The sequence below is a fragment of the Pavona decussata genome, unplaced genomic scaffold (assembly GCF_977016875.1).
Source record: "Pavona decussata unplaced genomic scaffold, jaPavDecu1.1 SCAFFOLD_48, whole genome shotgun sequence".
Lineage (NCBI taxonomy): Eukaryota > Metazoa > Cnidaria > Anthozoa > Scleractinia > Agariciidae > Pavona > Pavona decussata.
In genome coordinates, this window is record NW_028145470.1 from 3,795,677 (window position 1) to 3,819,961 (window position 24,285).

The 24,285-nt window shown below is 40.2% G+C and overlaps 2 protein-coding genes across 4 annotated transcripts in view; both read left to right on the forward strand.

The window, feature by feature from the left end:
• The window catches only part of LOC146481848 (cyclin-Y-like protein 1), a 41,982-nt gene that overhangs the window by 3,944 nt on the left and 13,753 nt on the right, over nt 1-24,285 (forward strand). Inside the window, exons 4-11 of one of the 2 annotated variants that reach the window (XR_014864324.1) lie at nt 743-834; nt 2,046-2,081; nt 2,697-2,751; nt 3,444-3,563; nt 4,428-4,542; nt 4,832-4,883; nt 4,998-5,160; nt 5,907-7,193. Coding sequence is in view for 1 of the 2 variants with exons in the window: in XM_085107933.1 (XP_084964059.1) it covers nt 743-834; nt 2,046-2,081; nt 2,697-2,751; nt 3,444-3,563; nt 4,428-4,542; nt 4,832-4,883; nt 4,998-5,160; nt 5,907-6,023 (750 nt within the window). In the remaining variant the exon portion in view is untranslated. Of the gene's footprint in view, nt 1-742; nt 835-2,045; nt 2,082-2,696; nt 2,752-3,443; nt 3,564-4,427; nt 4,543-4,831; nt 4,884-4,997; nt 5,161-5,906; nt 7,818-24,285 lie in introns of those variants that run through there. The other variant, XM_085107933.1, reaches the window with a different exon arrangement.
• On the forward strand, nt 10,885-24,214 carry LOC146481849 (uncharacterized). 2 transcript variants are annotated; one of them, XM_085107867.1, is made up of 9 exons: nt 10,885-10,956; nt 11,065-12,244; nt 13,192-13,337; nt 14,016-14,183; nt 15,084-15,283; nt 21,468-21,646; nt 22,566-23,011; nt 23,197-23,374; nt 24,048-24,214. In XM_085107867.1, the coding sequence occupies exons 2-9, from the start codon at nt 11,307-11,309 to the stop codon at nt 24,199-24,201; spliced, it is 2,409 nt and encodes an 802-aa protein (XP_084963993.1). In that variant the 5' UTR covers nt 10,885-10,956; nt 11,065-11,306; the 3' UTR covers nt 24,202-24,214. The 2 variants fall into 2 exon arrangements, with proteins under 2 accessions (XP_084963993.1, XP_084963994.1); XM_085107868.1 differs by lacking the exon at nt 10,885-10,956 and having other exon boundaries at nt 11,040-12,244.

Genomic DNA, 24,285 nt, shown 5'->3' on the forward strand with positions numbered 1-24,285 from the left:
CTGGTTTGCAAAATTTTAAACCAAAAAAATTTATACCACAACACCTACATGTATATGGTGAAACGGACTTGTTAAGTAACCTATGATTAAATACATCACCAGAGATTCAAGCTTTGGGATTAGGTGCTGCAAGATGAGGGGGTATGCACCATGAAGCATCCTGCCAGGTCCCTGGAGGTAATCATGGCAACTCAGTCCGAGCCCCCCACCCATGCACCAGTCACCCTGAGAGGCTCAGTGGAAAACCTATCATGCTTGTAAACCCCACAGGGAGGGAGGGCAGGGTGTGTAAAGCTCAAAGGAATTGCACAGGAAATGCAAGCAAGCTAGCAATGGCAAGCAAAGCAGTTTTCACTAAAAATTTCCCGAAGGTGTCCCTGCATACAACTTTGTAGATGGACCGCTGACGAGCCTCTGGCTCAAATTTAACTTAGCGTAAATGTTAATTAGCCACAAAAAAATCTACAGAATTAATAGAGGGGAGGAGGAGGGGTTATACAAAAGGTTGTGGTTTAATAGAGAGGAGGGGCTCATTTCAAAATCTGACAGCCAAGTAAGATGGGGGATGGAGGAGTAACACAAGATATTAAGGTGTTGTTGTTGAATGAAATTAAAGCATCATTTCCCTCAGAACCTACTCCAAAATGAAGTGAACATTATATATGCTAAATTGAATAGTTAAGGTATCAGGACAAAAATTTATTTGTTTGTTAATCACATAAATGTTTCATTTTTTAACCAGGGAACTCTAACAAGAAAATTTAGTTCCTGCTCGACAATCTTCCTTGATGACAGTACCGTTAGTCAGCCAAATCTAAAGTCCACCATTAAATGGTAAAATAGAATTTGTTCTTTTTGTTCATTAAAGTAATAAGTTTTAAGTGGAGTCTGGTTAAGACTAATTTGCATATGACTCGTCGAGGTACTATTGTTAGTCCGCCATTGCGTCCGTTGTGTCGATCGCACCTTCTCACGCATGGAGATACGTTTTCATGTTCCTGCTTTGCCAAGCTTATGGAAACAGACTGTGCTGTCGTTGAAGTGTATCACATGAGTTAAGTTTAACAGCTTGATTCGCATTTTATATGTGCTGTCTGATGTAAATTATCGGTCAGCTTACCTTTGCCAATGCAGGGATAACTAATGACACGGATGAGTTCCTTTTGTTTATATGCCAATCCTTGCAATTGCAAAACTACTTGTGTTCGAAAAACTACGTCCAAAACCCGCGGTTGCCCCTGCAAAACTACGAAATTACACTGCACGTAACTGATTTATTTACACACACAATAAGAAGAGGAAGAGAAAGTTGGCTTGTCAAAACAATCAACGCAGTATTTGTATTCATGTCTGATTTACACCCATCATATGTTAATTCATTCATAGCTATATCCAGGTCAAGCGAGGTCTAATAAAACTAATAACTATCCAGGCGAATCCTTCAATGTTCTCAATTCCAAACTTTTTATGTTTTGTGCCGTTGCCACAGCCAGAACGACGACTGCCGCGAGTGGTCATCGCAAATCCACGTTAATCAAGCTCTAAGAGCAAACGATTTCAGAAATATTGCAACAAACAGCTTCTGTAATTACTGAGGAACATTTGTAAATAAAATATTTAGCTAACTTTCCAAAGATGAACGCGATTCAGGTAGATGAAAAGGGCTTCAGCTTTGTGAACTCTTCGATGGTGTTTGAAAAAGTTGGGCCAATGATTTCAAAGTGGTTCTATCAATGCACGGACTCTACTGCGCATGTCCCCCTGCTGACATAGTCCCTTTAAAGGCACAGTAAAATGAAGTTTAGAAATTCATTTTAATTTCATAGAGTGCTAATTTCATATGAGAAGGTAATCATTTTCTTCATAAATTGAGGGAGAGAAAAGCATCTCAGTCTATTTTCTGGGCTCCAAGTCTTTTTTATCAGTTTTGGTAAATAATTTGTTATATTTTTGTATGTTAATTTTAAGGGATTGATAGTTGTTCCTGCTTGAGGGCGAAATTACCAAGATCTCAATTGTTTTACTTTTTCTTCACTTTTTCACAGTGTGGCGCTAGCAATCTATTACCATATAAAAAACAGGTGAGTTCTTGTTTTGTCTATTACAGAGAAAATGCTTTTTGTCTTTATTCAGATGAAAAAATTATTGATAGTAGAAAACAGACAATACTTTATTGTCTCAGTTAACATGTACAGCTGTACTTTTTGATAGCTGAGTGTAAAATAAAATAAGATCCTAAGTAGGATCTTGCATACCCTGGTGTGAAAATTTTTTTTTTTTTTTCCTTCTTTCTTGTCAAACGAAATTGAGTGGCTCATTTTTTCAACTGCCTCATGGCTCAATTTCGTTTGTGGAGAAAGAAGACAGAATTTGAAACTTCAGACTGAAATATCATGAAAAACAATACAGTTGCTGTACAGGATTCCTCATCTCGTAGGATTGTATAGGATCCTTTACAGTACGACCCGGTGCAAGATCTCTACCATAGTCAATAAAATTAATAAGTATCATCTGGTGGTCGTATTAATTAAAGAAACAATATTATATATATATATATATTTTTTTTTTTTTGCAGTGACTAGAGAATTTATTGGAAAGGAATATTGACAAGCAAATGAATAAATATATAGTAGAAAAATTTATTTCTTGACAACTACAGTTTATTCTGACTAGAAAATGGCTCTTCTTTATTCCAGGGACAGAGAAGTGAGATCTCTTGATATATTTGATGAAAAGGCTCATCCTCTCACGGTATGGATAATGACAAAACAGAAGGATTTATCAATCACTATTGTTATGTGGGAATCCAGCTCTTTCTGCAGATAGGCGGATCTTTGTTTACCTTCTTAGTGTCATTAGCATTATATTAACCATAATAACCAAACAAGCTACAAATAAAATTAATGGTTTTTATAAACAGGGGCATACGTAGCGAGACAATTTTGTACTGTACGCACAGAGGGGTAAAAATTGAGCGTCGAAGGCAAGCACTGCTGTCCTAAGGAGGTCTGGGGACATAACTGTGGGCTACCAACAGAGCTTGCATCCCCAGGATGAAATTCTGAAAACCAAAAAATGAGCCAATAGAAATGCTCGAAATTAATTTATTGAAGGAGCTCAGCAAACCTAGTATTAATTATTTTATGAAAATTTGAGTGTGGTGTGTTCAATACTTTTTGAGAGACAAATGTTTAAGTGTCATGATTTTACAAGCAATGATGTAAATATCAAAATTTTGCATATATTCATAATTATCTAGCCTGTCTTGTTGCAAATAGTATGTTGCTTTCGAAATGAGATGTAGCAGTATTTGCAGGCTGGCACACATCATAAGAAAAAACTGCTACCTGTTTTCCATGGAATTAAGGGAAATGATGGTCAGCTACAGAAAATGTTTGTTTTGCTTTGTTTATTTACTGTCAGTGTTTTTATTCTCCTTTAAGCATGACCCTGTTCCAGATTATTACGACAGAGTTGATCCAGAACACAGACACATATACAAGTTTATCAAGACTCTGTTTCATGCCGCACAACTCACAGCAGAATGTGCGATAATTACACTAGTAAGTCATCTAATTTAGCGATTAGTTGAAATTTTCTTTCCCCGGTGATGGGCTTTACAAGGGATATAAATGAAACAAAGTAATGTAAATAGAGGGGGACTTAAACATGGGACCTGTGGATATGTGGTCCATTGCTCCAATGTAATGAAAATGAACATTGTATAAAGTTGCACTTCAGGTCCAGGTCTCCAATACAACCAGAGCTTCAGTGGAATGCTTTTCCACCACTAGATATACAGCATGAAGTCACTGGGAGAAGAACCACTCTCTACTGGTTAAGAGGCTTGTCCACCACAGGATAACCAGTATGAAGTGACTAAGAGTATTACTACCCCCCTCCCCCAACCCCTGGATGGGATGCTTGTCTACCAGAGGACACCCAGTATGAAGTGACTTGGAGTATTACTACTCCCCCCTGGTTGGAGTGCTAGTCCATCAGAGGCCACCCAGTATGAAATGACCAGAAGTATTACTACTCCCCCCTAAATGGGATGCTAGTCCATCACAGGATACAAAGCATGAAGTGACTAGGAGTATTACTATTCCTGCCTGGATGGGATGCTAGTCCATCACAGGATACCCACCTTGAAGTAACTAGGATATTACTACACCCCTCTAGATGGGATGTTTTTCCATAACAGGGTCATCCCGAGCATTTTTGTTGGTGCTTATTTATACACCAGGCTAGAGAGAGACTTTGTCTGAGTTTCTTGTCTGTGGAAAGAACTTGACACTAACTCAACCAAAGCAGCCATTATTACAAGAAATGTGAGGTTGTACTGTACCTGTACAGTTAAAAGCTAAATGAAATGGATAAAATTTCAAGCCGTAATTTTTTTCTCTTTTTTCCATTGAATGTCTCAGGTTTATCTCGAGAGACTTCTGACATATGCAGAGATTGATGCACATCCTGGAAACTGGAAAAGGATTTTGCTTGGTGCAATTTTATTATCATCCAAAGTCTGGGATGATCAAGCAGGTAGGAAATCAATAACAGTGTTATTAAATAAATATGTAGACTAAACAAAAGGCCCAATATAAAGAGGTTGTTATTAGAGGATATTGTGGTAGTATAATGGGTTGATAAAGTCCATGGCCATTTTGATCATGTGATTGAAATATGGTTTTCTGATTGGCTACTGACTATACTGACCCCCCTTACTACTTATGTGATCTGTAAACTACCTTTGTAACTGGCTAATGAACACTGCTGCTGGCTGATGGTCACTTTGCCCATATCTTCAAAATGTGCTCTTTTCTCTCAACAGTATGGAATGTAGACTATTGCCAAATTTTAAAAGACATTACAGTTGAAGACATGTAAGTTTTTCAAAATTTCATGAGTTAGCATTAGCCAACTTGCACTTCTTTTTTTTTCCTTATAATTTTGAGTCACCTTTAAATTGTAACAGCTTTTTTCATTTGCCTCCACAGGAATGAATTAGAAAGAGCATTTTTAGAGTTATTACAGTTTAATATTAATGTGCCGTCAAGCGTCTATGCTAAATACTACTTCGACTTGCGGTCGCTTGCTGATGCCAATGATTTAGTTTTCCCTCTTGAACCACTCAGCAAGGAAAGAGCAAGAAAACTTGAGGTAAGATTTTTTTACCATGTAAGGATGACCAAAAGCTACTGTGGTTTTCACTTTCAGTGAACAAATCAGAGCAAATAAGAGAGTTTGAGGAGCAGAGATGGCACAGTGGTGAGAGCACTTTGCCTCCCACCAAAGTGGTCCGTTTTCGATTCCTGGACACATTCATGTGGGTTGAGTTTGCTGTTGGTTCTCCTCCTTGCTTTGAGAGGCTTTTTTCCCGAGTAGTCCGGTTTTCCCCTTTCCTCATAAGACAACACTTCCAATTTGATCTGGAAAGTGTTCCCAGTTAGTGCTCTGGGCTAAATACATTGACAGTTAAATAAAGTGCTTTATTTATTTTTTCAATAACAGTTAGTAGATAGGGTGCGTGGATCCCAGCTCTTTAAATCTTAGAACCAACACCATTAAGCTCTCAGGTCCATGGTGGATTGCCACCTTGTCGTGGTGGAGAGCTTGAATTTCCCAGTTCAGTAGACCTGCACCTTTCAAAAGCTCTATTTTCACTGGACCCTGATAACCTGCAGCTGCATTGTTTTTTAGGGCTGGGAGCATTGTTCTGTTGTTCGGTTTTTTGTCCTCTCAACCAACCATGTAAGATGTTACAAACGGTGCAGGTCACCCTCTAAATCAACGTGTTAAGCATTTTCGTAAACCTTGCCTGTTGCAAAAGTGCTTCGAATTAGGTGTGGCTAGTTTTCATTCATGTTATTAAATGTATAATAAACCCATCTTGTTTTCTGCTATAGGCACTTTCAAGTGTATGTGATGAGCGTTTTCGAGATTTACATACGTCCAACTTGTACCGTTCCAAAAGCGCTGATGCACTTACGCCTCGCCGAAGAAGCATGGCCATTCTGTCATGACGAATAATGGATACCATTACAGCTGTAGCACTGAGAGAAACGTTTATGGCCGAGGAATTGATTACTGCAGATTGTAGTTTGATTTGATGGAGAGACATGTGCAGATTGTTGGAGATGAAGTTCCTTTAGGCATGAAATGGAAAACCGAGACGTTAGTAACGTGGCATGCAGGCGTGACATACATCGTTACTAGCGTGATGCACCACTAGTCTTCTTGTCACACAATCCTTCGACATATTTTAAGGAAAAGTACACAACGTTGAAAGCCAACTATTGCTGACGTAAGAAGCCAAATGTATGGCATGACAAGCCCCCTGCAACACGAGCCGTGCATAGTGTTGTTGTCACATAATCCTTCAAGGAATATGGAAATTGAGTCATGTGGTGGAATTATGCAGCATGGGAAAACAAACAAATGCACGCGTACTTAAGCAATCCTGTTGTCACGCAATACGTCAAGAGATTTGGGATATTTCTTTAGGGACATGGAAGCACTGCTGGCATGACATTCCACCTAGCATTCAAAGGCGAGCAATATACAGGAGATTGGGTCACGCAATTCCTCGAGAGATACGAAACACACCAAGTGCTGTTCTGGTGCTGTGACCGTATGTGCGCGGCGTGACCAGACCAATGCAGTTATTTTGTCACGCATCTCTGTAACAGATGTTGCACACAACAGAAAAACTCTTCACATTCTTGTCGTGTGATGATCTTATCCAAGGGATAACATTCAATGGAATTTCTCCCATTTGGAGAAACATGCAGTGATTTTAGGTTCAGGAAACATATTTCTTTTTAGAAGAAAACTTGGGTTAAGAAGTCTAACCCGCCAAAACGAACAGTTCACTTTAGGTTTTTTACTCATAACGTGATACTTGGGTATCTCTTATCTTGCTTTTACCATGAAAAGTTTACTTAGTAATTTATGCGCTGTTCACTGTTCACTCTTTATTTTGTTACAAAAATAGGATCTTTTGAACGGTCTGTGCAGAATTGTTAATTTTAGGCCGTGAATTTAAGTTTTTTTCAGGACGTGACATACACCCTTGTAAGCCATTCCCGGTAGAAGCAGCAAGACTCGTAGGCTTGGCCACTATATGATGATTACACCACGTATCTACATAGGCTTGATTACCATCCGCTGTGCGCGGAAACGAGCCCCCGCTCGTCCTCCCCCAACCCCACCCCCCTCCCCTCCCCCCTCCCCTCCCGAACAGGGAAGAAGTCCAGTGGGACAATGTTATCTTCTCATGAGCACGTAACTTAAAAGTGTCAATGTGTAACAGGAACAGAAGTTTTAAGAAGGAAATACAAGCTAGTTTATTTTATCCTTTTAGATGGAGGTCAAGTTTCTCTTCGGTAAAATATGGGCAAGTTGGCCGCGGTATGAATGAGCACTGAATTGCTGTTATCAAAATTTTACGGAAACTGCAAAATGGGGAAACCCGCGCAAGGCATATTTGACGGTTTCATTACATACTAATAATAATATTTGTAATGTCTATCAGAATCCAAGCCAAACAAAACGAAAAAGTGACGAGTTCATACTCGTTTAAGACCTATTAAGAGATGGTGCCAGCTCGGAGAGTTAAAAGCCTAGTCTGAAATGCAAGCCATCTTCCACCGACACACAGCACCCCTGTGGGTTAGGGAAAGGAGACGACTGATATTTCTGACTATTAAGGGCCAAGCCAGAGCAAGCATTGACATTCCTTTGTACAGCGCATGAGAGTTGATAAGAATTGGGCTAAACGAGAGAGAGAGTTTAATTTTTTAAACTTTTAATATCAATACGTATGTACTCTTCACTATTTTCCATTTATTTTTTGTGGTACAAGTTTGGAGAATTTGTCTGTGATCATTTCCCTCATTTTCATGACCAGTATGTGATATTGTAAGGAGAAATAAGATGCAGTTATCTGTTGGGACTTTACCCTTTAAGCCCTAACAGTGATCAGCATCAAATTTCTCCTTGTAATATCAATGCTTATTCAACCCCTCGGGTCATGAGAATTAAGGATATGATCACCCAAGGTGAATTTTCTTGATATTTTAATAACTTCTCCCCAGTACTTTTATAAGAAAAGTATAGGGACAAGATGGGAGAATTTGTTCTTTGATATAAGGGGTTAAAGTGTCATCGACTTGTTAAAATTTGAGCAGATGAAGACTCTGAGAGCTCGCGGGATTATCAGATTCTGGAAGCACACCAGCTTTAGCTGCCAAATTTTTGCTTGTATCAATTCCAAAAAAAAAAAAAAAAAAATTGGGTGGGTTCCAACGGACCCTGAGAAAACCCAAGATTCGCAGGAAGCCACTAGTACTACCTCGCCAGAACTTCTACTTTTATTGATCCTTTACACACGCCACCCCCGCTGTATTTTGGGGCTTGGGCTTGCTTAGTTCCTAGGCCTCTCTCTGTCCTTCACCTCGGTCAATCCGTTACGGGTCACGTGATCCGAGCGACCGTTCGCTTCTGTTACGTCACTGAAACGTTTTGATCGTGAGGGCCTGGGTGAAAGCCGAACAGCGAACAGGGCATTGTGACCTGTTACCTGTTGTTTTATCGCTTTTAGCCCCAGTAGTGTCATCTTTAAAATTAAATTTGTACTTGAGGGACCACCTATGATCTCTAGTTTGCAGTTGACGCCCGTTATCCTAGAACGAAAGGCATAAAATTGCCTTTCCTTTTCTATTATTTTGCTTTACTAAACTGTTATATAATGGGCTAGGATAACCGGCGTCTCTGTTTCCACCAATAATTGAAACCACAGGCAGCCGAAGCGGAGTTTTCCCATGCGAACCTTTGGGCCATCCTGGGGGTGTCTTGACATCGACTACAGCTAAACTGTTTCGTTTTGCACGAAGATTGAAATATTCTTTTAGCTGTATTTTAGCAAAACTTGAAGTTTTACAGCGATTTATAATGCTTCTGAAGTAGGGTGACCATAAACTTTGAAAAAAAAAAACCTGGAGGAAAGCTCCAGTCATACTTGGCTCGAAATTTGAAACGAATTTTTCCTCGTAAGCTCGAGATCACCTGTAGCAATTCGATATATTGAACAATTAGTATTAACCAACAAGGCGCGAGGCGCCGAGTTGGCTATAGTCATCTCGTATCCAACAAACGCAAGTGAAATAATTGTTTAAAAAAACAACCACGAAAAATTGTTAAATTTTTATGTTTTAGTGATATTATGTTTCCTCCTGACCGTACTCTTACCAAATTTGTGGAGCATGGTATAATGGCTCATATACTAAACCAGTCTAAACTCTGGAACTGCGTTATCGAATGAGTCAATTTGTAATTGAAATTTATTCAATCCGCAATCAATCTTTATTATTTCGCATTTAACATTAACACTTTTTTCACATTATATCTATAACAACAGCTACCACTGACACGACCCACAAATATATTTTTACAAACAATTCTTGATAACATCCACCTTCCATTACACATTTCAAGTACTTGAAGACATCTACAATCTTGGACAGATCAAATGAAAAATTAAGACCACCCCTCCCCCCCAGCCCCCCCCCCCCCCCACCATTTCAATGATGGAAAAATGGCGCGCTTTGCTTTGCGCGCGAATTCATCATTGATGTTGGCGGGGGGGGGGTTAATTTTTCATTTTAATCTGTCCAAGATTGTAGAGATCATTCCCCACAACAAGTCACTTACGTACAATATTCAAGACATTTTTCGGCAGAGTAAACGTAGCTGGAACCTAACTGTGCGGCTCGGCGCCACTATGTCACCTTACAAATAAGTTTTTGCGCGAGTAGTTATTTCCACTGAAACGAGATTGGGTGATACTTTAATTGGTCAGCAGTTGTTGCCAAGGATACGAGTTACTGGAAACCAAACCTGCGTGACAGGCTCAAATCTCCATTCTCTCTGTGCTTTCGACGTCTGGCTGTCTGGGACACATACTGCTTTCGATTGCAAAGCAAAACGAAACGGCCACGCCCACACTCCACATAAAATAAGGCAATACACCTAATAGCTATGTTTTCTTTAATTTAAATCTTTGTCAATTTTAATATCTCTTTATTGATTCGATTGCCTTCAAAATTTCACAGTTGCCCTCGAAGCTTCACTTCTCGGCGAACTGTTCATTTTTCGGACACTTCAATCCATGGATTGGCTCTGACGAAGGGCTAACGCTCGACTCGTCAGCACTCGAATCTTTTTACGGTGGCCAAAGTACTTTATCAACGCTATTGATGAAACCAAACATTTGTAACAAAAATAAAGTCGAGAACGAAGCAACATGACGGTGACTCATCAAAACGCGAATTTTCTGCACTTTGGTACCAACTTTCTGTCGTTTTCTAAATTTTGTATAAACGTCACATTTTGGAATACTTTGTAGCTTAGCTAAGCTGCGGCTTAATTTCTCTCCTATAAATGGTTCTAATGTCTTATTTGTACTCGTTATAAAGTAGTTTTGAAAGAGCTAGCTTTAACTGTGGGAATAAAGGACATTTTCAGTTCTTCCTCCGAATAAAATGTTATAAGAAGCTACGCTTGAATTGTAAAATCAGTGTAAAATGTTGCCCCATTTTACAATTTCTAATCGCCGGTCTATTGAACCTATCCGATCTTTGTAAAATGGAAGACACTTTTGGCTGAAAGACCAGTTACTAGGCGACAATACGTCTTGACGGAAATTCTGTTTACTGTATCCAATCAGTAACATTTGAAATTTAATAAAATTCTCTTAAAGGTTGTTTTAGCAAACTATCCCACCCGCTTTGATGTTCAGTTTAATTAGTTCCATATTCAAAATTCCTAATGAAAAAGGTTGAGGATTTTTAGAGTGTAAATCGGATTACCCATTATTTAACAAATGCGCTATTCACTGTTTCCCCCGGCGAGGAAAACGAAACTGGTTTACGGTTCACGTAAATGTTTCAATTAGAGGTGCGTAGCGTAAAATTTGTTGAAACAAGTAATGCTATAATATTTGAAATATTTTGAATCAAAATGCAAAAAAATATAAATGTCTCTGTTTGGTTTTAATCCATGCAGGCGGAAAGAAGAAAATAAAAGTGGAAATTAACAAAATTTCATCTCAAACTGGGCAGTTCTTCTAACGCGCTCCAACTCGAGAAGAAAGCCATTCTTTCTGAGAAACCATTCTAAGCCGACAGCACTTGTTTCAAATTTTGACAGCGAAGAATTGAAAGGATTCCACCAGGCTTCGCCAGAACGGTTGAATTACAAGTACCGTGGGACGTTTGCTCTCTAAAAACCTATATTTGTAGAGAGCTATGTCTTCGAAAGGCGTAGCATTTTCCGGCGGTGGAATCCGTTCAGCTGCACTCTGTTCGGGCGTTTTACGCTATGTGTTACAGCATGAAATCGTCGTGGATTATTTGAGTTGTGTTTCTGGTGGTGGTTATACTGGAGCGGCTTATCTCGACTGGAAATTCCGCCATAACCAAGAAGACAACCCCGAATGGCACCAAGAGTTCTTCAATCATCTACGTAAGCGTTGTGGAGCTTTCTGCTCGTGGAAAAATCCTTTCATTGGAGCAATTGATGCTACCATGACGTTCCTCCTTTGTGTTATTGTTGCAATTATTCTGCCTGCTCTGACTTCGTTAGCATTTGCACTTCCTACGGCTTTCGTTGTTGACTATCTTTTCGGAGATATTCTTCGCACAGGATTCCTGTGCCCTGATAAAAATTCTTCGTCATTAGCTACAAATGCAACTGAAAGCGAAGGTTGTGTGCTTTTTCAAAGCCACAACCAAGACGAAACTTTCATCCTCTTTGGCGTCTTGTTCGCTTCTACAGCGGTCTTTTATCTCTTGAAGTTTTTGTTCCAGCCTTGTCGCACTCCTATCCACAGCAAAATGAAACTGTTCTATCTCATTTCTTTCTCCTTATTTCTAATGACATTTTTGCCTTGGTTTTTCGAGGTCTTTTTACGCGCGCATACTTCGATCTACGTCAACGGCTTCATTTTACTCGCCAGCGTATTTCTATGGCTTGGCTTCCCACCGCTACGAAACCTCGCGTCTCTAGCCTTGCTTGTTTACGCTTACGCCTACATAACAAAATGGCGAATTTATAAAAGTCCTGTGCTGTTTTTCAAATACTCTGAAGACTTGTTTTACAAAGCGTTGCTTGGTTCTGCCATACTTCTTTGGATGTCGCCTTTTCTAGGATTGGTCAAAATGGCCGCCGTGCAAACCTACAACAGGTAAGCCATTTTAGCGATGAAATGTTTCTTTTATTCTCTACAGTTTTACTGTTCGTTGTTAGAGAAAGGACCACCCATAAGAAAATAATTTCCTGCCTTTCAGTTTGCACAAAAAATGGGACAGAAAATGTCAGTAATAATGTACTCTGCTAACAGAGGCTTTTTTTTACTTTTGTAAACAAGCCATGCAGAACAACTTCGCACATGCTAAGAAAACTTGCCAGAAAAGAACGCTCCGCTAGCAGGGTACTAATAACCATGACTGGAGCAGCTGAAAACACAGGAAAGCTATAATAATTAAGTTTATATTTACTCTTGAAAATCGAGAAGATATTGAAATCTTATTGTTTCAATTTAATATATATACCGGCAAGCCATTTAAAGCCAGATGAAAGAGACGGCATGAAGTTGTTCTTATGTCTTAGCTCGTTGTTTCGGTTTAAAGCTGAATCAAGTTCAGAAAAAAATACTGAACAAAACAGAAATCCGAGAGATATAAGCTGTTCAAGCTTCTGTTCCACTATTTTTGCAGTTCAAGAGCTAACTTTTACTTTTAAGTGAGAGAAAAAGATCTATTGAATCAATTGCATGTCTCAATCGGGTTTACTTATAGTCGCTTGCATCGATAATAGTTATGGCAGCAAAATGTTTGGGTTTTTATTTTTTGGTTTGTAAACTGAAATCAGTGGAAAATAAATGGCTTCCTTCTAGCAAAAAAAAAACAAATTATAAATTAAATCTATTCAATCTACTGACAAATTAAAAAGACTATATCGAATGTTTATATTAGACTAATAGATCGTGTTAATCTCGGCACATACAAGGGGACATGTTGACTTCTTCCTTGTTGAAAAGGATGTAGTTTAATCGAATCACTACGCTCCTAGAGATTAATCATCATATTTTTAAACATATATTTTTAAAAGACGATTTTTTTAAATTTCAAGATGGCGTCTTCAGAAAGCATTTTTCTCCCCTGCAAGCACCCGGCGCCTTGGGTGTGCCGGGATATCAATGAACGATTGTATACCGTTTTGCTCATGCGCAGGTGAAACTGAATGGGAAGAGCTAGACAAGGAATTCGTCACTTTGGGTAAGTAGGCCAAACGAAGCGCTCTGTAAGGATCTCTTGGAGGAACTTTAATAATGATTAGTGGACATTCATCGTAGTGAACACCACCACCTAGCCTGCGTAGATTGAGTTTCCGTGAATTTTGTGCGTTTATCGCTTTTTGACCACGCGGAAAATGGGACGAGAACATTTTTTTCGCTCTCGTTCCAATTTCCGCGCGACCAAACTGCCAAAAACGCTTTTCATGCAGGCTAACCAACACCAGAATAGCATCAATCTCGTACCCAGAGTCCTGGAAAACTACTGATCTAGGCGCTGGACACTGGGTACGAAAAGATTGCAATTTGATTGGCCCAATCGTCAATGACTATTTAACAGTCCGCTCTCGATTTTTATCGCGTGACAGTTGATCGAGGAAGCAACCTTACTAAACTATCACAAGGGTTCCACAAGCGAATAATCTAACTGTTTTGGTGATAATCTTGGTTATTATTCCACTAAAATGAAACGCTTTAACTCACTGCGTTGCAATTTTGAAGTTTAAACTCCCTCAAAAATACCAATTCTTTCTGACTAGCAGCGGTTGCAAACTTTGGTTCGACGGGCACCGTTTCTTGTAAGGCCAGATCCCCTGCCCTTCTCCTAGTTTATTCTCGTGGCTACACAAACGTTCTTTTTACTCTGTTTGTTTTCTCTCAGGTGATCTTGTAGGCATGAAGCCAGAGTATCTCTGTAACACAGTTGTGAACAACTGGCAAAAGGAACGCAACATCACTTCCAGCGGAAACGCCTTCGAACTGCTCACCCTCTCCCCCTCGGGAATAGAACGGTTAGACGAGAACCCGGATGAATACAGCAGCTTTGCAGGTTAAGATTTTTTTCTTTTGATCTACGGGAAGTTTTAAAATTAACAACGGGGCATCGTTGAGAAGTCTATCAGTGGAAGTCCTTTGTCTGTCAGAAGAACAGTTATCCCCGACCTCTTGCTATTTCCAACGGTTCTCATCCCGTTTCGGTTGTATGGGGCAGTATCATGGGAGATATCATAATTTGGGGCAAAAATTCATAAAATTTAAACTTTGAACACTGTGTTAATCGCTAATTTAAAGAAATATTAAGTAGTGATTCTACTGAGACGAAAGATTGAACCAAAATATAGTACAACCGATTTTAGTGCGTTATGACAGCGAAAATTGAAAAAGTCGGCCCGACGTTTTCAAATTTGAACCCATTTTTATTTTGGTCATCTGCCGGCAAAAATATCCGTAGATAGTTTCTTTGCATTCTGATAGTCTTTTAATGGAATTTTGATCATTGTATGTTGGCTGCTATCAACCGAATAGCGTCTTTTTTTATTTTCAATGTGTTACTAAGAATAGCGTGATACTGTCCCTTTAATCAATGGCTATCACCCACAGTGTACCATTACAAACAGTGTGGGGCGGCCTACACCGTTTGCAACGTTTTACATGGTTGGTCGAGAGAACAAAACAACGAACAACAGAACAATGCTACCAACCCTAAAAACAATGCAGCTGCAGGTTATAAGGGTTCAGTGAAAATAGAGCTTTTGAAAGGTGCAGGTCAACTGTATCTATGCAATCAGCATACATACTAGTAAACTGTTGATAAGAAATGTGCGCGGCTTGTTTTTAATCAGCCTCGCCAGCTTTTTCAATTAAATTGGCGTTTTTATCCTTTGAACGTTTGCATATGTCGAGTTTCCCTTGTGACAGCGCCTTAAAACACAACTTTTTAAACTCACAGGCAAAATCCATCCACGTGATCTAAAGCTGTCAGATGTCATGGCAACATCAGCAGCTGTTCTTGCCCTGTACATGGGGGTGTATGACGTCAGAACCGAGACAGTTAGAAACCTGCAGATGGTGTTAGGAGTCAACTTCGGTAAAGCCCTGATTTCTGATCCTAATACGGACGTTGCAGGATCACGAGTTTCGTATTGCAGGGTAAGAAACTAGGTTATTAGAGCGGTTTTCAATAGACTATTGTCCAAAATGGCGGCCGAAAATTCAAATAAGTTAGAATTAAAAACTTATACCAGCACTAGAAAGAGCACTTTTACTTTAGTAACCCTGCAAAGTTTCAGCATATCAGGTGTAATATCAGCTGAGAAAATGTAAGTTAAAAAAATAAAAAATTTAAAGACGTTTGTAAGAACTGGGGGTATGACGTATACCCTATACAAACGTCTGTAAATTTGTTATATTTCATCTTACATTTCCTAAGCTGATATAACATCTAATATGCTGCAACTTTGCAAGGTTACTAAAGTAAAGGTGCTCTTTCCAGTGCTGGTATCAGTTTTTCATTCAGTTCAATTTTAACTCATTAAAATCTGTTGCCGCCATTTTGGAGAAGGGTATTGAGTCTCGTAAAACCAAAACCATAGTAATAACTCTGACCAATCACAACAGACACAAACAGCGCAACGAACCAATCAAAATTCAAATCAATTGCATAGAACCGACGTAAGAGCGGGAAAAAGCGAGCGACCGAGTTGAGAAAGGTTTTCATTTGCCTCAAGCTCCAATTGGTTGAGAAAGTGGCGCGAGTTTTGTTAACCAATCACAGAGCGTAGTTAGGTAAAACCAAAGCAAAGGCGAAATTACTTTCGACACTCAATTGAAAACCGCTCTAACATATTCAGTATTTACAAAGTATTTACTACCGAAGTCCACCCTTAGTTGTGAGTTCTGTGCATTATTTCTCAGCATATTTTATCACATCATTAGTGCGCTCACGAGAGCACGGTCATTCCGGCCCCATCCACACTTATGTGTTTTCGTTTGAAAACGCGTACTTTTCCATGCGTTTTCGCCTATCATCCACACCAAAACGCCTATGAATGGAGACTTTCAAAAACGGTTTCAAAAGTGCATACGCATCGTTTCTAGTGTGGACAGGTGAAAACGCAAACTTTTTGAAAACGGTGAGGTAAAAAGCGACACATTTCATCAGTTCCAGTCCAAATCGAAGCATTTATCCAAGTTGGTGGATGGTATTGTGATGTTGACACATGTGCAATCCCAGGTCCCAGTTGTTTCATCGTTTTCGAGCGTTTAAGTGTGGATAGGTGAAAACAAAACGAAAACACTAGTTTAGATGAAAATATTTTGCTTCGTTTTCGCCGAGATGATAACGGACCCTTACGAAAAGGCATTTGTGTGGCTGGGACCTAAGAACAAGGCGACTTTTCTCAACACAGTATTTGAATCTGTCTAAGCCAAAGACAGCAATATAAAAACGAAAGAAAGAAAATAGACACAAGCTTGCTTATGAGGTTATGGAATACTGTATTCCCTAGTCTAGCCACCTTAGAAGAAACAATGATTCTTACCTTAGCCATGCCCTTTACACCAAGCACCTTTTTGTAAATCTTCCCACACTACAAATTCAGTTCACCAAAAGTGCAACACAAAAGTCATGAAAAAAATTAGCCAATGTAAACTAACCTACAACGCACATTTCGGGCATTTTATTTTCTGTTCGCGCAATCGTTTCGAAAAATAAAGCCTAGTTTTCACTAGCGGCACAAGTTAAGAACAAGGATAAAAGCTTTATGTAAAGTGAAAACAAACGAAACGCGAACAGAAGCGCAAGCAAAAACATAACAGTTTTATGTCAACGAAACCGACACAAGCAAAGGCGCGCGCACAGGCATAAGAGTTTTATGACATATTATAACCATCCCATTAATTTTCGCGCGATTTTATTGGCTACTTTACGTCACATGGTGCAAATTCACAGGACGGTTATCACGCAATAACCCCCGCCTGCGTCGATATTTGCCCTCCTATTATTTCCATTGAAAAGAAACAAAGCCAGCGGAAAAAAACCAAGGTGACGAAAGTTGCGAGTAGACTTTCAGATTTAGTCCTACGCAAACTGAGTCAGTTTGTCAAATTTTGGTCCTTGTTTACGTCAATCGCGCGCATCCGCCATCAGATCAGCACTGGCTTTTTACGAGCGGTTTTCGCTCGATCTAAAAATTAATAGGAGGGTTATAAAATAAATAAACCCCTTTCTGGCTTGCTGGTTTGTCGGCTGATAATGTCCTTGGCTGAGAGATTGTCCTCAAAATTTCATATTTGCCCTGGAAGCTTCGCTTATCGGCCAAATATTCATTTTTCAGACAATCTCTCCGCCGCGGGCATTATTTATCCGACATACCAGCCGCCTGAAGGAGTTTATTTACTAAAAAAAGCAACACAAGCACAGGCGCCTCCAAAAGCATAAGAGTCTTATGACAACCAACGCTACACAAGCACAGGAGCGTACAAGCATAAGAGTATTATGACAATAAACAATACACAAGCACAGGTACAGGCACAAGCATAAGAGGTTTGTATCAACAAACGATACAAAAGCAAAGGCGCGCACACAAGCAAAAGAGATAAGTCAACAAACGCTACACAAGCAGAGGGGCGCGCACAAGCAAAAGAGATGAGTCAACAAACGCTACACAAGCACAGGCGCGCGCACAAGCAAAAGAGATAAGTCAACAAACGCTACACAAGCAAAGCCGCGCGCACAAGCAAAAGAGATAAGTCAACAAACGCTACACAAGCACAGGCGCGCGCACAAGCAAAAGAGATAAGTCAACAAACGCTACACAAGCAAAGCCGCGCGCACAAGCAAAAGAGATAAGTCAACAAACGCTACACAAGCACAGGCGCGCGCACAATTATAATAGTTTTGTGTCAAAGAACGCTACACAAGCAAAGGTGCGCGCACAAGCAAAAGAGATAAGTCAACAACCGCTACACAAGCACAGGCACGTGCACAAGCATAATAGTTTTATGTCAACAAACGCTACACAAGCACAGGCGCGCGCACAAGCAAACGAAATAAGTCAACAAACGCTACACAAGCAAAAGCGCGCGCACAAGCAAAAGAAATAAGTCAACAAGCGCTACACAAGCACAGGCGCGCGCATAAGCGTAATAGTTTTATGTCAACAAACGCTACACAAGCACAGGTGCGCGCACAAGCAAAAGAAATAAGTCAACAAACGCTACACAAGCAAAAGCGCGCGCACAAGCAAAAGAGATAAGTCAACAAACGCTACACAAGCACAGGCGCGCGCACAAGCAAAAGAAATAAGTCAACAAACGCTACACAAGCACAGGCGCGCGCACAAGCAAAAGAAATAAGTCAACAAACGCTACACAAGCAAAAAAAATAAGTCAGCAAACGCTACACAAGCACAGGCGCGCGCACAAGCAAAAGAAATAAGTCAACAAACGCTACACAAGCAAAAGCGCGCGCACAAGCAAAAGAGATAAGTCAACAAACGCTACACAAGCACAGGCGCACGCACAAGCAAAAGAGATAAGTCAACAAACGCTACACAAGCAAAAGCGCGCGCACAAGCAAAAGAGATAAGTCGACAAACGCTACACAAGCACAGGCGCGCGCGCAAGCATAATAGTTTTATGTCAACAAACGCTACACAAGCAAAGGCGCGCGCACAAGCAAAAGAGTTTTATGTCAAAAAACGATACACAAGCAAAGGTGCGCGCACACGCATAATAGTTTTATGTCAACAAATGCTACACAAGCACAGGCGCACACACAAGCATAATAGTTTTACGTCAACAAACGCTACACAAACAAAGGTGTGCGCACAAGGAAAAGAGTTTTATGTCAACAAACGCTACACAAGCACAGGGGCGCGCACAAACATTGAAGTTTTAAGTCAACAAACGCTACACAAATAGAGGCGCACGCACAAACAAAAGAGTTTTATGTCAACAAACGCTACACAGGGAAAGGCGCGAGCACAAGCAAAAGAGTTTTATGTCAATAAACGCTACACAAGCAAAGGCGCACGCACAAACAAAAGAGTTTTATGTCAACAAACGCTACACAAGCAAAGGCGCGAGCACAAGCAAAAGAGTTTTATGTGAATAAACGCTACACAATCAAAGGCGCACGTACAATCAAAAGAGTTTTATTTTAACAAACGCTACACATGCACAGGGGCGCAGACAAGCATAAGAGTTTTAAGTCAACAAACGTTACACAAGCACAGGTGCGCGCACAATCAAAAGATTTAAGTCAACAAACACTACACAATTAAAGGCGTACGCACAAGCAAAAGAGTTTAATGTCATCAAACGCTACACAAACAGCAGTTCGCGCACAAGCATTAGAGTTTTATGTCAACGAAATCTAGACAAGCACAGGCGTGCGCACAAGCATAGGAGTTTTATTTGAACAAACGCTACACAAGCACAGGATTACGCACAAGCAAAAGAGTTTTATGTGAAGAAACGCTACAGAAGCAAAGGCTCACGTAGAAGCATAAGATTTTTATGTCAAAAAATGGGACATAAGCACATTCGCACGCACATGCATATGAGTTTTTTTATGAACAAGCGCGACACAAACACAAGTATAAGAGCTCAGGTCTTGACATAAAGTTTATGTCAACGAACGTGACACGAGCACAGGCGAAATCAAAAGAATAAGATCTCTATGTCAACGAACGCGACGCTAGCACAGGGAAAGGGGAAGAATGAGATCTTTATGTCAACGAACGCGACACAAGCACAGGCGAAACCAGAAGAATAAGATCTTTATGTCAACGAATTCGACACAAGCACAGGCGAGAGCAGAAAAATAAGATTTTTATGTCAACGAACGCGACACGAGCACAGGCGCAAGCACAAGTGTAAGAGCTTTATGTCAAGTGAAAACGAACGTAACGGAAGCAGAAGGAAGAAAGCTCAATTACAAGCACAGGGAAAAGGAAAAATTTTGATCCTCGTGCTTGTGCCTGCGTCGAGGTAGTTTTGTTGGTGAAACAAGCAGTCTTATGCTTGCGCTTGTGTTTGCGACTGTGCCTTCCTCGCTAGTGAAAACCAGGCTTAAGACTCCGTAGTACTTTTTACAAGGATTAAGCGAACAGAAATTAAAAGTGAGATTTGTCTGTTGGTTGGTATGTCTTACGAAGAAATTATTTTCGTACAAAGAGATAAGTTGGAAGACAAGGTTTGCGAAACGTTGCCTAGGGTAGAGTAGCCCAGCATAAAAATATATGGATTTAATTCGTTCCAGCACTGTTGAAGCCTAGTGACTATTCTCCTTGTGCATAAAAAGTTTCATCAATTTTTTCTTTATCTTGACAACAATAATTTGTTGCTGGCCGTGTCAGTTCTCTTCTTAAGGCCACAGACCGAGACGTGTCAAAAAAAATAAATAAAAATAAAAAAGCAACAGAAACTTGAAAGTATATCCTCGGCTAGCAGAGTATCTGTTGCTGTAAACGTGGCACTGATAAATATTTGTTCTTGAGAATCGGCGAGCATTCGTGAAACGTTTCATCCGAACGCAAGTGTTTATGGATTCAGAGCGGCCAAGCGATTAGGGCGTCGGTCTTGTAATCCAGTCATTCTCGGGTTCAATTCTCAATCCATCCAGTATCTAGAGTTGTCCTGCTTGTAAATAGACAGCTATTCTGCCTCCGGCCAGCTGGGAAGCTGGGATTCTTAACCTTGTTATGTTGTATTTGAAATATTTTTTTAATTCTTGTTTGTTTCATTATCCCTGAAAAGCCCCGGTAGGGGAGAGGATAATTTAGTATTATATTAAGTGTTATGTGTGTCTTTAAAATCTTCATTGTAGTTAAAGCACTACATCTACTATTTGCGTTGTTTAAAGTTCTTCTCTCTCTTGTTTTACTGCTTGTTTTCCATCAAGTCGAAGGTTTTTAATACACTGAGACATTAGGGGGCTTAAGCAGCGACGACAGCAACGGCAACGAAAACGTCACCTGGAAATATAACTTCATTTCATTTGTGCTACTTCGTGATTATTTCAACTCTCTCAACTTCTACAGAAACGGTGAACTATCCAGGAACCAAATTGGTAGGAGTGGCGTTCAAGTTAAGAAAGAAAATAAAAAATTCACCGTCGTGTGGTCATGTTCTCCAAAAAACCTGGAATTTGGCTATTTCACTTTGTTGTTTTGCAGAGGACGGCAAAGAAATGTACCGAAATGTAAAGCGCACGTGCAGAGTGATTGTTTTTGCTCATTCAACCTATTGTTTTGTGGTGTTGTCGTTGTCGTCGCCTTCGTCGTTGCTTATGCTCCCTATTTATCAACGTTTCTTACTTTGTTCCCAGTTTCTCCCGGTCATCATCCAGTTACTCATCGTATTTCCCGTTATTCTACCGCCGTTCCTTAGCAACGAATGGCACGTGTTCGTGGTAACCTGGTATCTAATCATCCTCGTTCTAGTGCTTGTCATCGCCTCTATGTCAACTGGGCAAGAAAACAGCGGATACGTTGATAAATTTTTGAGGTAAAGAAAAAGAGAACAAGCAGTCAATTTTTATCATTGTTATATGAGTCTTATAAGGCTTAAATAGTCTATTATAAAAGGAGTATTATGATTGGTTCTTAAACGAGGCTGTTCATGAACTAATTTTCAGTTTTCGTGTTTGCAAACTTATCCCCCGGCTGTTCAAAGATTGGATAATTTATTTAGTAGAGAACTCGCAATCCAGCGGATAAAATGTTTTAGTTAGAGTACATTTTATCTTCTGAATATAGCGATTTATCCACTAGCTGAATAAAGTTGTCCGCTGTTTGAACAACCGCGGCCTAGACCTCAAAAAATGTTGGCGGATGGACAGAACTTCTGCGAAAGAGGCACGAAAAATGATTGTCTATGTACTCAACTTTTGTCTTTGAAGCAGGCGCTTTTGGCGAGTAGGTTTACTATGACATTGGCAAATTTGCCAAAGAGCCATCAAGAGGAATAAAAAAGTATGTTTCTCCTATGTAAGTGTGAAAGGAGGTTCATTTTTAGCGAAATATGTTGGTAGTAAAAGTATTATTTTTTTGAACACAATTTATCAATGTATAACATCAGGGCCCAGTTGTTCAAAGCACGATTAAGCTAAAGAATCCTTGATTAACGCAAACTTTGACTTTAGTTTAATTCCTAATCGATAAAGATTCTTCCAAAAGATGTTTGGCCCTCACTTTTTACTTAGACCTTTCTTTACCTTTAGCTTGAAATTAGCCTTTAAAACCATTTTTAATGAGCGAACTGAAAGCCTCGATTAAAACTAATCGTGGATTAGCGTTAACCTGCTTTCGAACTACCCGGCCCAGATAACTTAATTTTTAACTCCTTTTATTATTAACTGGTAAACCTTAACACGTCCTACTCAGTATTCCTCCAATTACAAATGCATCTTCTTTCCAATCCTCAGATGGTGTATTGTTAACATTTACCATGTTCGATTTGCCCGCCTTTTTCTACAAATCGTCGATGTCGGCCCAGTCCCCCCTGCCCTTCTCAACCTCAGCGACGGAGGCCACGTCGAGGCTCTTGGACTTTTAGCGCTCCTGAAAAAGAGGTTGAGAAAAATTGTTGTTGTTGATGGTACCAGCAGGGAACAGGGCCAACCTGTATCATCGCAGTTGCAGCGCTCACTCGATTTGGCGCGAAAAAAGTTGAGGTGCTCGTTTAGCGCGATGGATGACCGAGACATAGCCGAAGATTTTCGCTGTAACCTCGACGAAATGCCGAAGCATCACAAACCTCGGTTTTACAAGTTTAGAGTGGAGTATATGGAAAGGCAGAAGAATGGATTGGGGGATGAAAAAGTTGGCGAAGGAGAAATTATGTTAATAGTGCCTAGACATCCCGATGAAGGTAGGTCAAATTTATCAGTATCATATTTTTTAGATCAAGAGCCTTTCCTAATTGTCAAGGGGTAAAAGCGAGCACTGCCAGGTAAAAAACTTACCTAATGTGCAGAATCTCTGTCGGTAGGTGCTGCGTCTTATCTAAGATGCCTCGGATTAAATAACATGATTATGATGTATCTTTCTATCAAGGCAACTCCACCCCTACTGGCCATAAAAGAACGTGGGAATTTTACACACGTGACACTAATCAGCCAATGAACAAAAAGCAGTGGGGGGCAGGTCCTGATCTGGAGGCAGGAGAGGTGGACCGACTTACTGGTTGCTGTTGTGAGTGCTGTCACGTGTCCTTCTGTCAAGCATGTTGGGGGTAAGTTTGAATGCCGAGCGCCGAATGGTGAGAACTGGGCGTTTCCTCTTCTAACCATAGACGTCGTATAGCGGCTATAAACTTGATAAGTCTAAATAAAAAGCGCCAATTATGCGTAGTTATTGCTGTTAAGACCTGTTAAGTGAGGTAAAGCTTCCCTTTGTGTTAGGTGGCTCATATAGCTAGAACTTAATCCGCAACTAAGGAAACTGGCCATAACAAGTTTGTTCGTATTGGACCCACCTTGTTTGGGGTAGGGGGTTATCGAAGACACCACCTATCTCATGAACATTAGCAACAAAAAAAATTATTGGCTTTAAAATTTGAGTCTACACGGAAATATTCAGCTTGCAAGAGTCAGCATTGCTAGATAAACAAGAAAAATGAGGTTTGGATCTCACTGTCATTTTTTACTGCTGGATAGAGGGCTGGCTATGCAATAAAGACACCATCTTTTGAGGTTGAGGAAGGGGGTGCAGGCAAAGACCACCATCTATTTTGTGCTGTGGTGGGTCCTGTTCGAGTATAGTAGTTTTGACTACGCTTTCAGTCCCGTGGTACCAATTTATAAAGCTGGGTGATGACAGACGATGTAGAGAATTTTTTTGGTCGACGCTTACTCGATAGAAACCCTTCTTAAATAAATCAACTTGTGGTATCTTTGTTATTTCAGGGTTTTCTGTGGAGTGTTTCCGCATCATGTGACACTCAACCAGTTTTTCACGTCTTCAATGTACAGCGCTTATCACAGAGAGGGTTACCGCGCATGTCTAGACGCTGAACTCGAGCGCTTCTTTTCCGAGACAGAGACTGGTGACGAGAAGTAACCTAGTCTCCAGGATCCCCTCGGTGAAGAGAGGAGCGTGGTTGCGTTTTTTTTTAGAGATTCACGATAATCTCGTCTTTTTGGC